The 14821-nt window shown below is 34.2% G+C and overlaps 1 protein-coding gene across 5 annotated transcripts; it reads left to right on the forward strand.

Annotated features, from left to right (window-relative positions):
- Window positions 1-8498: 8498 nt before the first annotated feature.
- LOC106769989 (guanylate-binding protein 2-like) lies at window positions 8499-12647 on the forward strand. Of its 5 annotated transcripts, none has more exons than XR_002669134.1 (6): window positions 8499-9001; window positions 9675-9836; window positions 9939-9986; window positions 11771-11861; window positions 11941-12075; window positions 12496-12647. XR_002669134.1 is itself a non-coding variant. In XM_014655812.2 (3 exons), exons 1-3 carry the CDS (start codon window positions 8897-8899, stop codon window positions 9984-9986), a joined length of 315 nt encoding a protein of 104 aa, XP_014511298.1. In that variant the 5' UTR covers window positions 8510-8896; the 3' UTR covers window positions 9987-11764. The 5 variants fall into 5 exon arrangements, 1 of the variants encoding a protein (XP_014511298.1); XR_002669135.1 differs by lacking the exon at window positions 12496-12647 and adding an exon at window positions 12167-12479; XR_002669133.1 differs by lacking the exon at window positions 12496-12647 and having other exon boundaries at window positions 8501-9001; window positions 9939-9998; window positions 11941-12284.
- The last annotated feature ends 2174 nt before the right edge of the window (window positions 12648-14821 follow it).

Consider the following 14821-nt stretch of genomic DNA (forward strand, 5'->3'; position numbering starts at 1 on the left):
CCCCCCCCCACCTTCGTGTTTGACTTGATTCTTGAACCGCAAAATTGGTCCTTGAGAGACGACCTAGGAGTCATTCCTAGCTATACTGCATTTCTTATTATGCAATCAAATTTGTATGGGTTGCGACAGCCCATCAACAGCCAGCTTTGAGCGCTAGTGCACCGTTGAGCGCCAGCTTCGCTATGTCAATCTTTGTCAAAGGCTCAAGCGCCAACGCTGAGGGGACAAAATAATTATCGCGCCCACCGCTGAGCGGTAACCCAACGATGAGCGATGACTTCTTTAGTGAATTCACTGCCAAATGCCTGAGCGTCAATCCTGAGCGTCCATCTTAAGTACCGCACCTACCGTTGAGCGGTGAGCCAGCGTTGAGCGCCATATTTGTGGGCCTAGGCCAGTTTCTGCATATTTTAATGAACTATATATTTATTTGCACGAACCAAAGAGTCTGTCTTTTGGCAGAAAGAGAGGTAGAAACACATTCTCCACCCCTCGAAGGCAAATTTTGGATGCGGAAGCTCTAATCTACAAGTTCTAGGGTTTATCTTTTCATTCTTTTCATTAATTTCATCTAGTTTCACCATGTCTATGGTGAACTAAACCTCCATTGTTGTTGGGAAAACAATGTAATCCTTTGAAACTCTCATATATAGAATTGATGCTTTATTCATATGCTTTATTTCATTAATTGTTAGAGTTTTTCCTCTATTCTCTATGCATGCTTTGTTTAACTCATTTGATAGCGTGATATTTGATTTTATCTATATGGACACATATGGGTAGATCTATACATGGGGGAATTCTCTCGGGACCAATATTACCTAGACATAGGGATAGGAGGACCGATTGCCTATAAGCTTCTATGTGAATGTAATGCATGAACAATTGCTAGGGAGACAAGACATTATAAACTAGTAATTACGAGTAGGCTCTTTTGATATGATCATAGATGGGGCAACAATGAAGAGCTTTTAGAGTGGCAAAAAGAATAAAAAAGAATAGTGTAGGTTTCATGGGCTTATATTTTGCCTCTTTTGCTTTCGTTTCATTTCTAGTGAGGAAACGTTTATAAACTCTTCATTTTCCTTTAGTACAAGCAATGTGGGGCTTCACATAGCTTGAACTTAAAAGAAAAGAAGAGTAATTCGTTTTCCATAGCTTGTAGTACAAGATAACATAGTTAGCTTTCATGTTTTGAACTATAGGAGAACTAGTTGCCTTATAAACCCTTTGGAGCGGAGAGATTTGAGCAATGTAGGACTCAAAAGTCCCTAGAAGACCTGCAGCAGCTGCTGGGCGGACTACACACTCAAAAGTCCCACATCTCCTAGATCTTGTATCCTAGCTCACTCCAAAGGTTATATAAGAAGGCTTAGGGGTCTCCTTTTTGGTACCTTACCTTGATTCCATTGTATTTTGAGTTGATTTGCACCTTTGCAATCCTCTTTTTGAGATAGTATTCTATCTTCATGTCCCTCTTTTGGGGAGACCTTATCTTGCTCAAGCAAGTGGCGGTCCTCCTTTGATGCTTATCTTGGAGCTTCCTTCAAGTGGCGCATCCTCAAGTCATAAGTTTCCTCTTTCTCAATCTTTTCCATTTTTAATTTCTCTCCATTTCTTGTATGCCATTTTAGTCTATTCATTCTAGGCATGCACTTCCCCATCATCTTTTCACCAAGACATTGGGATTAGGGTAAATTAGAAAGTGTTATTGACATTAATGAAAAAGTAGAATTCATAAATATATGAGAGTAGATTAGGATAAATCGGAAACCCCAACAACACAATTCATCCATATCATTCAACTGCGTATTTTCTTGGTCAATTGATCTACCTTGCATGCATATTTAATTTCGTTTTCTTTGCATTATAAACCCTAAATTTCATTTTCTCTAGTCTTAAATAATCAAGAAATCACATGAAAGTCCAGGCCTTTGAGTCTCTATAGAAACGATACTTGGTCATACCATTTTATATTACTTGATACGATTCGGTACACTTGCCTAAGTCTTAACAAGTTTTTGGTGTCGTTGCTGGGGACTTGTGGTTTAACTATTCTAGTAGTGTGATTATTGATTAACTTTGACTTGATTTTTTTTTATTTTTTATTTATTTTGTTCTAACAAAAGCTTTCTAGGGTTTTGTTTTCTTGTGTATGCAAGATACAATTCGGACTAAGAGCAAGAAAATATCAAAACCTCTTCTTGAAGGTTTAAGTTAAACTCAAAGCAGAAGGAGGATTCGAACATCTAGAGAATTGTTTCCTTCTCCTGAGAGATTGGTACAACCTTCACCACAAGCATCTAACCAGAGCACAAAGGAGATGGTTGAGGAGAAGAATCCTAGGAGACTCACTCTGGCGAATTCTACTACTGTTGTTGGCCCTCAACACTTTAACAGCATTGAAAGGTTGAGGGTCATGCACTAAACATGGAGGTGAAACCGGTGTTGATTCAATTGGTAAATTGCAACCAATTCAATGGGTTGTCAAATGAAAGCCCATATGATCAATTCACCACATTCAATGAGATTTGCAATATGTTGAAGATTAATGGTGTGTCGGATGAGGCAATTAAATTATCTTGCTTCCTTTCTCATTGGGAGGAAATGCTAAACTGTGGTTGAACTCTTTCCCTAAAGATAGCTTAGCAACTTGGGAGGCTGTGGTGTCTAAATTTTTGAACAAATACTTACCACAGTCTAAAATCAACAAAGGTAAACAGGAAATTTCTTCTTATAGGCAAGGCATGGAAGAAACCCTAGGCCAGGCATGGGACAGATATAAAAGCCTATTGAGAAAGATGTGCATGCACAGTTTTGATGATACATCAGTCATTCTCTCATTCCTTGGGGGTCTTGGTGCTCAAACAAAGCTTATGCTAGATGCCTAAGTTGGAGGTATCATCAAGTGCAAGACTGTAGAGGAAGCCTATGAGTTGATAGAAAATATGGCGGCTAATGATAATGAGACTCATAGTGAAAGGGGCGTTCTATTTCAACAAAAGGGAGTTCTTCAATTGCCTACTCAAGATGCCTTGCTTGCCCAGAACAAGTTGATAACTCAACAGTTGGAGAATCTGGCAAAGACTATTGCTTAACTGCCTATGGAGCTAAAGAATGTTTCACAGGTGCAACAATAACTTTGTGACTGTTGTGGTGGTGACCATATCAATGGTCAATGTGCTTATCCAGAGGAGGCCCAAGAAGAAGTCAACTACATCAACAATTAATTCCAATTCTGCCAAGGTAATTACAACCAAGGGTGGAAACCTCACCTAAGGATGGGTCAAGGTCAGACTGGAAAATCTGGACAAGCAGAATGCCAATTCAATAGACCATAGCAGCAACCATCACTACTATGGCAATAGGTATCTGCTTTGAATGACAGGACTAACAGGTTGAAAGAGACGTTTCAACAATTTATGAAGGCTCATGAGTCCACCATGAAGAGCAATGAAGCTAACTTCAGAAATTTGGAGATGCAAATTATGTTGAGATTGTTGACAACATAATATCTATATCACTCTGGTTTTTGATGATGGCAACACATTTTTAATAACACATATGTTGTTTTTGTGTTACATGTTCTTATGCTGATTGGTTGATATATTGTTGAACATGTTTCTGTGTTTTACTGCTATGTGAATGCATACTTATTGAGCTTGTACATGTTACATCATATTTGGTTGCATTACACATGTTTGAAAGGATGAAAACCATATGCACTTTTGTGAACTTATAATTGTGTGACAAAGCTGCAGTAAAGTCGACTCCATTACTAATTGAATCAATTATGCTAAAGTCTTTGTACAAATTTTGAGAAACAGTGCTATGTGAGATTTTGTGAAGGAAAGAATTTCAAAATGCTCTTACATGTCGAAGTCGACTGTTTACGCCACATATTCAATTGTATTAGTTGTTTGCTTTAAAATTATGTTATGCTCATGAACAGTAACGCCTATATTTTTAAAAGTTAGTTGAGCATTGATTGAAAGTCAACTATATTGAATGAGAATTTATTTTGTTTGACTGAATACTACTGGTCTGACTTATCTGTTATAATTGTTATAACCTAGTCGTCTGGATCAGTAGCATATTCGACTAAGGAAGCGTCTGATTAACAGAATTCTAGAAATAGATAGAACTTGAAGTTGTTCTAAGACTTTTGGACATTTTTTATCTAACACTTTCAGATTCTGTTTCAAATTGTTTCTTTGAGATTATAGAGCTCCAAGAACTCTTCAAGAAGACGGTAGTGATCTTGCTTGAAGGAGATTCAAAGGGAGACTGACTGCGCACTCATTGCTTGATCACATATCTACACATTGCGGTGTTTTCTGGTTGATCAAGATTTTCATATTCATCCGTGGTCATTGCTGTTGTTACCTGTTGTGATTACAGGGGATAGACTCGTGGAGTCTGATTCACTTTGAGGACTGTTCAAAGTGGTTTTGCAGATTGCAGGAGAAGGGACATCTTACTGCAATTCTTGTTGTGTGGTTTGCCTATAATTTGGTTAGAGGTTTAGAGAGGTGTGTTATATTTTTGACGTGGAGGTCTTCTATAAAAGCCTTGACCATTATAGTGCATTTGTTTCTGGGTACAGGAAGGACACTAGATGTAGGCATTAAGGCCGAACCAGTATAAAAACCAGTGTTTGAATTTCTCTATCCCTGATCTCTTACTTACAGTCGACTTTATTATCTGCGCAGTCAACTACGTTTTTTCACTGCATACGAATTTTCATTACATGCAATTCAAGAAAGTTTGTAATGTTTTCTACTTTGTTTTAAAGATTGCGAAAAGACTCTGGTTTTGAAAACCCACCAATTCACCCCCCCCCCTCTTGGTCTAAAAAGAAGCCTACCTGTTTTCCAACAATTGGCACCAGAATTGGTTTTCATAAAATATTTGAAAAACTAGTCGACTCTATTTTTCATTGAGTCGACTATAAACTTGGGGATGGCTTCCTGTTTTCAAACTTTTGGTGAAGGTGCTTCAACAAACAGACCATCTCTGTTTGCTGGTGAAAATTATCCTTTTTGGAAAATCAGAATGCAAATCTTTCTTGAATTTGTGGATAAAGGAATTTGGGATGCAACTTTGAATGGTCCCTTTGTGCCTAATAAAATTGTTGAAGATAAAATTGTTATAAAACTTTTTACTGAATGGTCTGCTGATGAAAATAGAAAAACTCAGTATGATATTAAGGCTAGAAATATTATTTCCTCTACACTGACAGTTAATGAATTCTTCAGTTAATCTCAATGCAAATCTGCAAAGGAAATGTGGGGTGTCTTCGAGGTGACACATGAAGGCACGAATGAAGTCAAGAGAGCAAGGAAAAATTCTTTAATACAAGAGTATGAACTTTTCAGGATGAAGACTGGTGAGACTATCTATGATGTCCAGAAAAGATTCACACACATTGTTAATCATCTTATGGCTCTCGGGAAAGTGTTTGAAAATAGAAGAGATCAATATCAAGATTTTGAAGAGTCTGAACAAAATTTGGCAACCAAAAGTCACTGCAATCTCTGAATCAATTTAGGTTTTGTATGAACAAAATTTTGAAGAGTCTGAACAAAATTTTGAAGAATCTGAACAAAATTTGGCTTGAGAAAAGAATTAAATTTAGGTTTTGTATGCAAGACGAAAATAAACATGCAAAATGCAGTGAATCAATTGGCTAGAAGAAACTATGGATGAATGGAGTTGTTGGGGTTTACAATTTCGTCTTATCCACTCTCTTATATCTACTTTTCTTATCTAATTCGCTTATTTATCATATTGTCATGCAAACTTTCTTAGTCTACCTTAAACCCAATCTCTTGGCGAAAAGAGCCTATTACTAATTACTGGCTTGCTATCTCTAGCCTCCCCTAGTAACTAATTATGCATGATAAACGGAAGCAAAATACAATTGATCGTCCTACCCCTATCTCTAGGCGGTATTAGCATAATCAAGGAATTCCCCTCAGTTCATGACATTATTGTATGTCTCCGTATCAATAAAGACAAACAACATTTACCGAATGAGTTAAACGATAAAAGCATTAAGTAAAGGTAAGGAACCCAACAATTGATAAAGTAAGTATATGCAAGCATATAAAGAAGATAAGAATTTTGATATAAGAGACTTTCAAAAGATTACATTGTTCCCCAACAACAAAGGGTTTAGTTCACCATGGACATGGTGAATGTAAATGAAAAATAATGAAAGAATGGAAGAATAAACCCTAAATTTGGTAGATTGGAGCCTAAGCATCCAAGGAACCTCCTCCAAGGTGTGTAGAACAGCTCTGGACGTCTCTATCTGCCAAAAGATTACAATTTGAATCGCACTGGGTCTATTTATAGACCAAAAAGATAACAAAATCTAAGCCCAATAAAAATAGATAACCGCTCAGCGCCTATTCAAACTACTCAGCGGTTTCCCTCTAGCCGCGCCACCGCTCAACGGTCAGTTTTACCGATGAGCGGTTTGCCTCTAATCGTTCTGACCGCTCAGCGTTGGTTTTGGCCGCTCAGTGGTGCATAAACTCTTCTTTTCTTCCTTTTTCTTCTTCCTTCTTGAGTCTAAGTCCGTCTTAATTCACTTCCATCTTCAATTCTCCTCAAAACCCTACAAAACAATGCAAAAACAAGCATAATATCTCTAAAACCAACTTTTGACTCTCTCATGACTCAACTAAGTGTTTTACTTGATTTTAGGATCATTCTAAGTCACAAAGGGTGTGTTTTGATATCATATTTAAGCATGAAAATAACGGTTTTTAGACCGTTATTACAACCCCAAACTTAAAACTTTGTTTGTCCTCAAGCAAACAAGACAAAACTTGGCTTTCCACTTTTTCATCAAATAGTTCAACATTTTCAAAACTCATTTTCCTCACAACAAGTTATGATTCAATTCAGAATATCAGTGGAATCTTATCAAGATGCATGCATGCTTTCAATCCAATTTAGTTCACATAATCAAATATTTCCCAACAAATGTTTTATTCATGAATGATCAATCCACTAAGCATAGATGTAAACATGGAATTCAACAATTCTCACCAAGCAAGTGTTTCACTCAATCACTCAAGTGTTTAGGAGGTTACTCCACTCTCAACTATTCACATGTCACATAAAACAAAATTGTCATTCATCTAAAACAATCAACATTCTCACATGCAAATGTCATCACAATGACTTTTCCAATGCTTATAATGAGGTTGGGCTAACAAGAAAAATTGGTTTTTCTAGATCACAAAATCCTTGAGTCAAGAGAGCTATTTTAACATTCAAAGTTCAAGTACAAACTCTCTTTTTTCACCAATCTCACTCATTCCCAACTTCTTCCCTTTTCTTTTTATTGAGCTCATCTTTCATTCTTTTTCTTTTCTTCTTTTTCTTTTCTCATACATTTTTCTTTTTCAACACTTGAGCTCAATGCTTTTCTTTTGCCTTTAACTTTTCCCAAACAACCCCAAACTTGAACCTTTTCAATAGATACAATTATTCTCAACCCAACTCAAGGTAATTAATTCAAAACAAGGGTTTTCATCTTGTTTAAGGCTAAGGTTCATTTAATCATTTTGGGCAAAAATTTGGCTAAGTAAGGGCTTCTAAACATGCCCTTGATCATATGACATAAACATGCAATTCAATCAATTATCAAGACTCAGGCAATATCATTCATGCTTCCTTGTGAACAGTACATATATTAATGAAAACTCTGGAGCTCAATACCTCACACAACATGCTTTCTCACATATCATTCAGACATAGTTAATTAACCATTCACCTGGATATCAACATGCACACAGTCCCAATCATCACCCACATTTAATCATCATCAAATAACTCATCATGCAATATAATCTCATCAAACCATCATCAGAACCAGTATACAAGCTAAGCATAGATACAAAAATAAAATTCAACCTATTCTACAAATCCAAATTAAAAAAAAAGAAAAAATAAAAACCTGTGTTTTGTTTTCAGTCCAAAATTTCATTAATTGTATTTAATTTAATTTTAAATTTTGTTCATTTTCTTCAATTCAATCCTAATTTTTACTTTTTAGAAAAAAAAACTATTTACTATTTTAAAATAAATGAAAATTTCTTTTATTAATTTTATAATTAAAAAGATTTTTCTTTTAAATTAAAAAGAAAGTTAACACTGTGACAATACATTATCATCTAACATAATATTGACTTAACACGAGAATATTTTTCTTTAAATTGAAAAAAAGTTTTAAAAAGTTACCAACTAACACGTGATTCATATTATTCATTTTTTATTAACAATTTAAATGACATACCAAAACAAGACTAAATTAAACACAGTGTATCAAAAGAAAATTACATTGAACATTCCAAAATATAATCTCAAATTAATAATTTGAAAAGAACTAATCTTCGATTAAATAAAACCAACAAAAATAGAAATAGAAAATATATTTAAGAATTTATATGAAAAACATTATACATCGTAAACAAATATGATACATTGTGTTGAGAGTTTTCACCTCACACTAAATATTAACATTTTTTTCAATGTTTGATGAAAGTAAATTCACGACCCACAATTCACTTTTATGACAGACAAAAGAATTAAGATGCTGATACTTAACTCTATCGTTGTTATATTACTCACTCTATCGTTGTTATAACTTTTTTGAGAGGAGGTTTAACCTTATTAAAAAAGGTAAAAGATAAAAAGTAAAAGATACAAATGCTCAAGCTTTTCAACAGAGGCAGGATAGCCCCGCCGACGCGTCCCCGCCGACGCGTCCCCGCCCTCCTCCGCCGTCGCCGCGCCGTCTTCTTCGTCAGCATCTCCGGTCACTGGCCCCGCCAGGTCGATACGCCTCGTCTATTGCGATGATAAGGGGAAGTTCCGAATGGATCCAGAAGCCGTCGCTACGCTCCAACTTGTCAAGGAGCCCATCGGCGTCGTCTCCGTCTGCGGTCGCGCACGGCAGGGCAAGAGTTTCATCTTGAATCAGGTAATTATTCAATTCGAGTGAAAATCTCGTCGCAGTTGGAGTTTAGGGTTTTTGAGTGTAGTGTTGCATTTAGTAGTTAGGGTTTTGATGCTTTGATGACTGTTCCTTGGGATAACCTATTTTTTTTTCAGTGGAAATAGTGTTTATGATACAGTATCGGCTTATGTAACTATTGCATATCTGGTTTTGATTAATTTTGGGACAAATGTCGTTTTTCTTGTTGTGCTTGTGGTGATGTTATAAGGTAACTTGAACCCTAAATTCGAAGGGGACTGTCCTTGGTTGGCTAGTAGTCCAGTGACTACAGTGGAAAGTGTAGTTTTGTGATTGTGAGAGTGTCTGCTCGTTTGCGTATTGTGTTCAGCAATTAGTTCGTGGATTTTGTTTCCCTTTGGTTTCGAGTTGTATGTGGAAGATAAATGCTTTCGTACTTCTTTCGGTGCCATCGGATTGTTTAATTACTGGGAGTAATTTTGTGCGTATGCGTGCTTTTTATTCAATATATTTTGAACATCCTTTCTGCCTCTAAATTCTTCCAAATAAAAGTTGAATCAGCACACTCAGTTTTTATTTCTGTAAGTCTTGAAATATACTTACTTTTATGACATTATTTTGTTATTATAATGTGTACTTTTGATTTTGAGCTTATGCTTTTTTATTTTTTTTATTTCAGCTATTAGGAAAGAGTAGTGGATTTCAAGTAGCGTCAACACATCGGCCTTGTACCAAAGGGCTTTGGTTGTGGAGTACACCTTTGAAAAGGACTGCTCTTGATGGAACAGATTATAATCGCCTAATATTAGACAGTGAAGGAATAGATGCTTATGATCAGACAGTGAGTTTTTCAGCTTTCTAATGAATATTCTTTTTCACATGTATGTAGTCGATCTCTAAACTTTGCTAACTTGTCTTACTCAGCAATTTGTTTACTGCGCAGGGAACATACAATGAGAAGATGAAAGATCAGACTCCAATAGACTTCTAGGTACAAAACTAGGTATAACTCATAGGCAGAGTACGAGGCTTCATAGAAATTAGTTGTTAGTTTGGTTAGTTGGTTGGGGGGCCTTTAGCTCTTGTGTTTGGGGACTTTTGGATAATCTTGTAGATTGAGCTTTGGCTCTATGTGAAAGGGAAACACTTGGAGGAGAGAGTGCTCTCCTATTTTGTGTTTTATATAGTCTATACAATAAAGAATATTACTCTTTTGTCTCTTTTCAATTATGAGTTCCTATCAATTGGTCCGACCCACTTGATTAAAGGTTGCAGATCAAGAAGTGATCAAGAAAAGGTGAAAGCATAGAAGGAAGAGAGAATACCTTGGAGAGGAGGACCATCGAACATAAAATGAGCGTGGCAAAACCGAAAATGAACATGGTAGAATGGAGAAGAAATATGCAAGAAATGCAACATGAAATGAGGATTCTCATAAAGGGCTTTGAAAGAAGTGAGAAATTTCTCATGAAAGGAAAGAAAGAGGGAAAAATGGGTAGGTATGTTGTGAAGATAGTCTGTTAGACATCTAGAAAACCAAGATACCCTCATATGGAGGAGAAAATTCAACCAATAGGGAGAAGAAAAGAGAAACGGAAGCTGCTGTTTGGAGTGTTGATGGTTTTGCAGGAATTAAAGGGCAGGATAGGAGAGAAGAAAATATATGTGAAGAGGAAGGCAATGACGAAAATTGTGATGGAGACATTGGTGCGGCTGTTGCTAAGAAAGTTGCAAAAGCTACTTCTTTTAGTGGAGATAGTGTGGTAGGTTGTGGTGTGTATGTCAAAACAGTGAAGAAGTGGGAAAAATTAGTTGCAAAAGCTATTGCTTTTAGTGGAGATAATGTGGTAGGTTGTGGTGTGTATGTCAAAACAGTGAAGAAGGGGAAAAAATGTTGAGGCCTGGGATTAAAACAATGGTGTCAAGAGGAACCCAGTTGAGTCTGTTTAGAGAGCAAGAGAGGAAAGAAGAGAGGAACTTCTGCAAGATATCAAGAAAGCAAAGAAACACTCAGGTGAAGGAGACAATTCAAGCAATTGGGAACAAAAAGGAGAAGAGGATGCCATTGACAATATTTGAGCTAGGAAGGGTGAGGAAAAACTAGTTTTTCCGTGGGTGAAAAGAGAAGAGTTGACCACTAATGAAGGGAATGACACTTAAGGTCAAACAACAGGGGTAGCAAATGCTTCTGAAGTTCAGAACACCAAAGGATCAACAAAAGTACACCCAAACAGCAAAGAAAATGTAGTCTAGGGGTTCAAGACCTGACACCAAAAACCAAGGGGGAACACTTAATGTTGTATATATAGTTAAGGGGAATAAGGGGAGTCACTTTTGACTGCTAGTAGTTTCTAAACAGGATTGGTTATCCTTGTTGGGGAAGGTTAAGCTTCCTTTGTACTCCCTTTTCTTGTATTCTTTCTTGGAGTTCAATAAAACCAGAGACTATTCATACCTTCTGAGTTGATTACGTGAGTTGTTGAAGTGATAGATAGGATTTCTTTATCAAGAACCCTATCAATAACTCTACAGACTAGTCTAAATGATGATAGCTATATGTAATGATTCTAACAGAAGTGTTCGAATTGTATTCTTGTATTCTTTACTTTCAAGAATAATAATACAAGTCTGTTTCAGTGTTTCTGGGTGTTTGGTGCTGCCTAGTGCGTGTTTCCAGATTTCTTGTTGCAAGAAATCTAACAACATGCCATTTGTTCTTGACGTTTTTGTTTGCTGAAGTATTGCTTTTATACTTCAATTGTTGTTGCCTTGCAGAGTGTCGAAGAAGCTGAGTGTCGTCGGGCATACGATTCAGCTACCTATGTTTATATGTCTTCTTATTGAGCGGTCAACGGCCCCTGAGGATGTGAGTAATCTATTCTATCTGCTCAAGGTAAATAATGATTATGGTTCTTGTCCTTTCTTATAATAATGCTTGTTTGTAGGGTGCTTTGAGGGAAGCACATGAACTAGCAGTTCAAAAGTCAATGGTTGCTTTTAATGCTAGTGTTGTAGGAGTTGGTTCAGCCAGGAAGAAATATGAGAACCTTCTTTTGAGATTCTTCAAAAAGGCATTTGAGGTATTGTGTATGTCAGATCATGAGTGGAATTAACTGATAAACTAAATGTGAATAAGTTATGTGCATGTTATCTTATAATTTGTTGCATCAGGTGTTTTGTCTCCCCTTCCCATCTTTTTGTGGTTGGGGCAAATGACCCCTCCCCTCATTTGCTTAGAAACGGTTTTGTATTAATATTGTAAGATATAACTTTTACCCCTTTTGATCCCTCTGGTCTTGTTGAATGAACCGTGTAGCTTATCTACTTTAGAAAGCAGAGGCAAAAATTTAAGGCCATAAGCTACCTGGATGCAACTCGTGTTGTTGAATGAACCATCTAGCTTATCTACTTTCGAAAGCAGAGGCAAAAATTTAAGGCCATAAGCTACATGGATGCATCTCATCTAATTGGCTTGCCTTTGATCTACTTTTCTGTTACAGGATTTAGTGGGAAAGGTTTTGATAGCCTGCTATCACTATTTGGAATTCTTTATATCCTTTGAGGGTCGGCAAAGTTGTGCATTCCAAATGGAATGGAATCACATTTTTTTGGCTGTACTGACCATTATTATTAATTTCTTTTATAGTTTAGCCAAATCCACTTTGACTATACCAAACTGGTTTTTTAGAATTCATCATTTCTTCATTTCTTTTTTCATGTTTTTCTTCTTTTTTTCATGCAATGCTTAATTTTTCTTGTCTTTTTCATTTTTTTGATTTTGACTATTTACTATTCTTAACTTTAACTTTAAGGTGTTATGAAATTTTAATCAATTTATTTTTACACTTTCATAAGTTTAATTTAGATCAATTATACTAAAACACATCTTAAATTATCCAAATAACATATATACGACTAAAAACTTATTTTTAACATGTTTTTTAATCTATGCTTAATAAATATAATTATAATAAGTTCAAAATAATTATTTTATTGCATAAAAACCAATAAAAAATCAAATATTAAAAGTTAAATAAAGATATAGAATTGCACTTATTATTCTGTTTCTAAATAACCAATTCTACTTGTTTCATTTTTGTTTCCATATTTCAATAAATCATTTCTATTTTGGTTTCCAATCATTCTTGATTGATTCCTTTTTAGTATTTTTTTGGAACTACTTCTTACTCAACTAAGTATTATTTTAATAAGTTACTTTTTACTCATCCCAAATATTTTTTTGGACTCTCAATCATTTTTGGATAACTGTGTTTAAGTATTATTATAAGAAATCATTTTGGACTTAACTTAAGTATTATCTTGACAAGTTACTTAAGTATTATCTTGACAAAGTTTGAGTGATCAACAAATCACAATTTTAACTTATTAGATATGGTAATGTATTTTGATGTATATAATGGTTAGATTAAGTAGTTTGTTACAAACACAATAATGTTATTTCTCACAATAAGCATGTAGTGTTAACAAGATCTTCTTCAACAAGATCTTCTATATTTAGAGCTTAATAGAAAAGAGTTGTTGCACATCTTTTGTAGTTATTATAAGTGTCTTAAAAAATTTCAAAGACTTCTTATATATAAGATTTTAAAACAGATTAAATGTTATTCTATTACCATGGGTATGATAATGTTTTACAAGTTTAGTTAGATGAATTCTTTCCACCTTTAGACAAAGCACAAAGTTTGACATAACTGGATGACTTCGTAACATTGACATTTTATCTTTTCCAAATAAGTTATTTGCATGAAAGGTCTTTTGACATATTCTTCAAGAGATGATTGATAGATATCATCTTGAGAGACTTGAAGAAACACACATTTTCTACAAGTAAAATGAGCATTTGTTAACATTTGACATATACTATAAAATAGATTTGTGTTTGTCAAATAAAGTAAGAAGATACATGTGTTTGATGGACTAAATTAAACCATTTAACACACTTAAAATTATGTTTTACACTTATATGCTTGAACACATAATTAAAACTTAAATAATATGTTGATTTTTTTATAACAAAAAAAAATTCCATCACTTTTCATTTGCAAATTATTAGCAACAACGTTTATTATTTTTATTTACTTTTAATTGTTTTTGTGACATATATTATAAATATGGAAAACCTAATACACCATTTTGCAAATAATTATATGAATTTAATTTAACTTATATAAATTAAATTAAATTAACTATGTTTTTACTTAAATTGTGACGTGAAATTAAATTCATTATTATGTCGAACTTGATACAAATTTGACTATAAAACTTAAAACAAATTTGACTCTAAAACTTAAACATAAAAAAATATAATTCTTCTAAACTATTTTTTTTTTTTAATTTTCTTTAGTTTCTTTGAGACTGACATTTGAACTGTTTATACAATTTAATATATCACAACTCAAATATCAAATTGTAAAATAATTATGTATATAAAAAAATTAATATTATTAAATTAAAAAAATTATATTCATCATTTTAAATTTGAGATCAAAATATATAAAAATTTGAAATAAAAATGAATTTAAAATTTATATTTGAGAGATTACAAATATATTTAATCCCTTTAACTATGTAAAGAAGTTTTAGTTATAATAAATTTTAATCATTAATAAAAATCACCTTGTATCATACACATACTAACATATTAACAGAGACACACCAAAATAAAATGTGTAGACTCTTATAATTTATTTGTCTTCTAAAAATATAAAATTAATTTAACACACACACACACATATATATATATATATATATATATATATATATATATATATATATATATATATATATATATATATATATATATAT

Source organism: Vigna radiata, chromosome 8 (assembly GCF_000741045.1).
Source record: "Vigna radiata var. radiata cultivar VC1973A chromosome 8, Vradiata_ver6, whole genome shotgun sequence".
Taxonomy (NCBI): domain Eukaryota; kingdom Viridiplantae; phylum Streptophyta; class Magnoliopsida; order Fabales; family Fabaceae; genus Vigna; species Vigna radiata.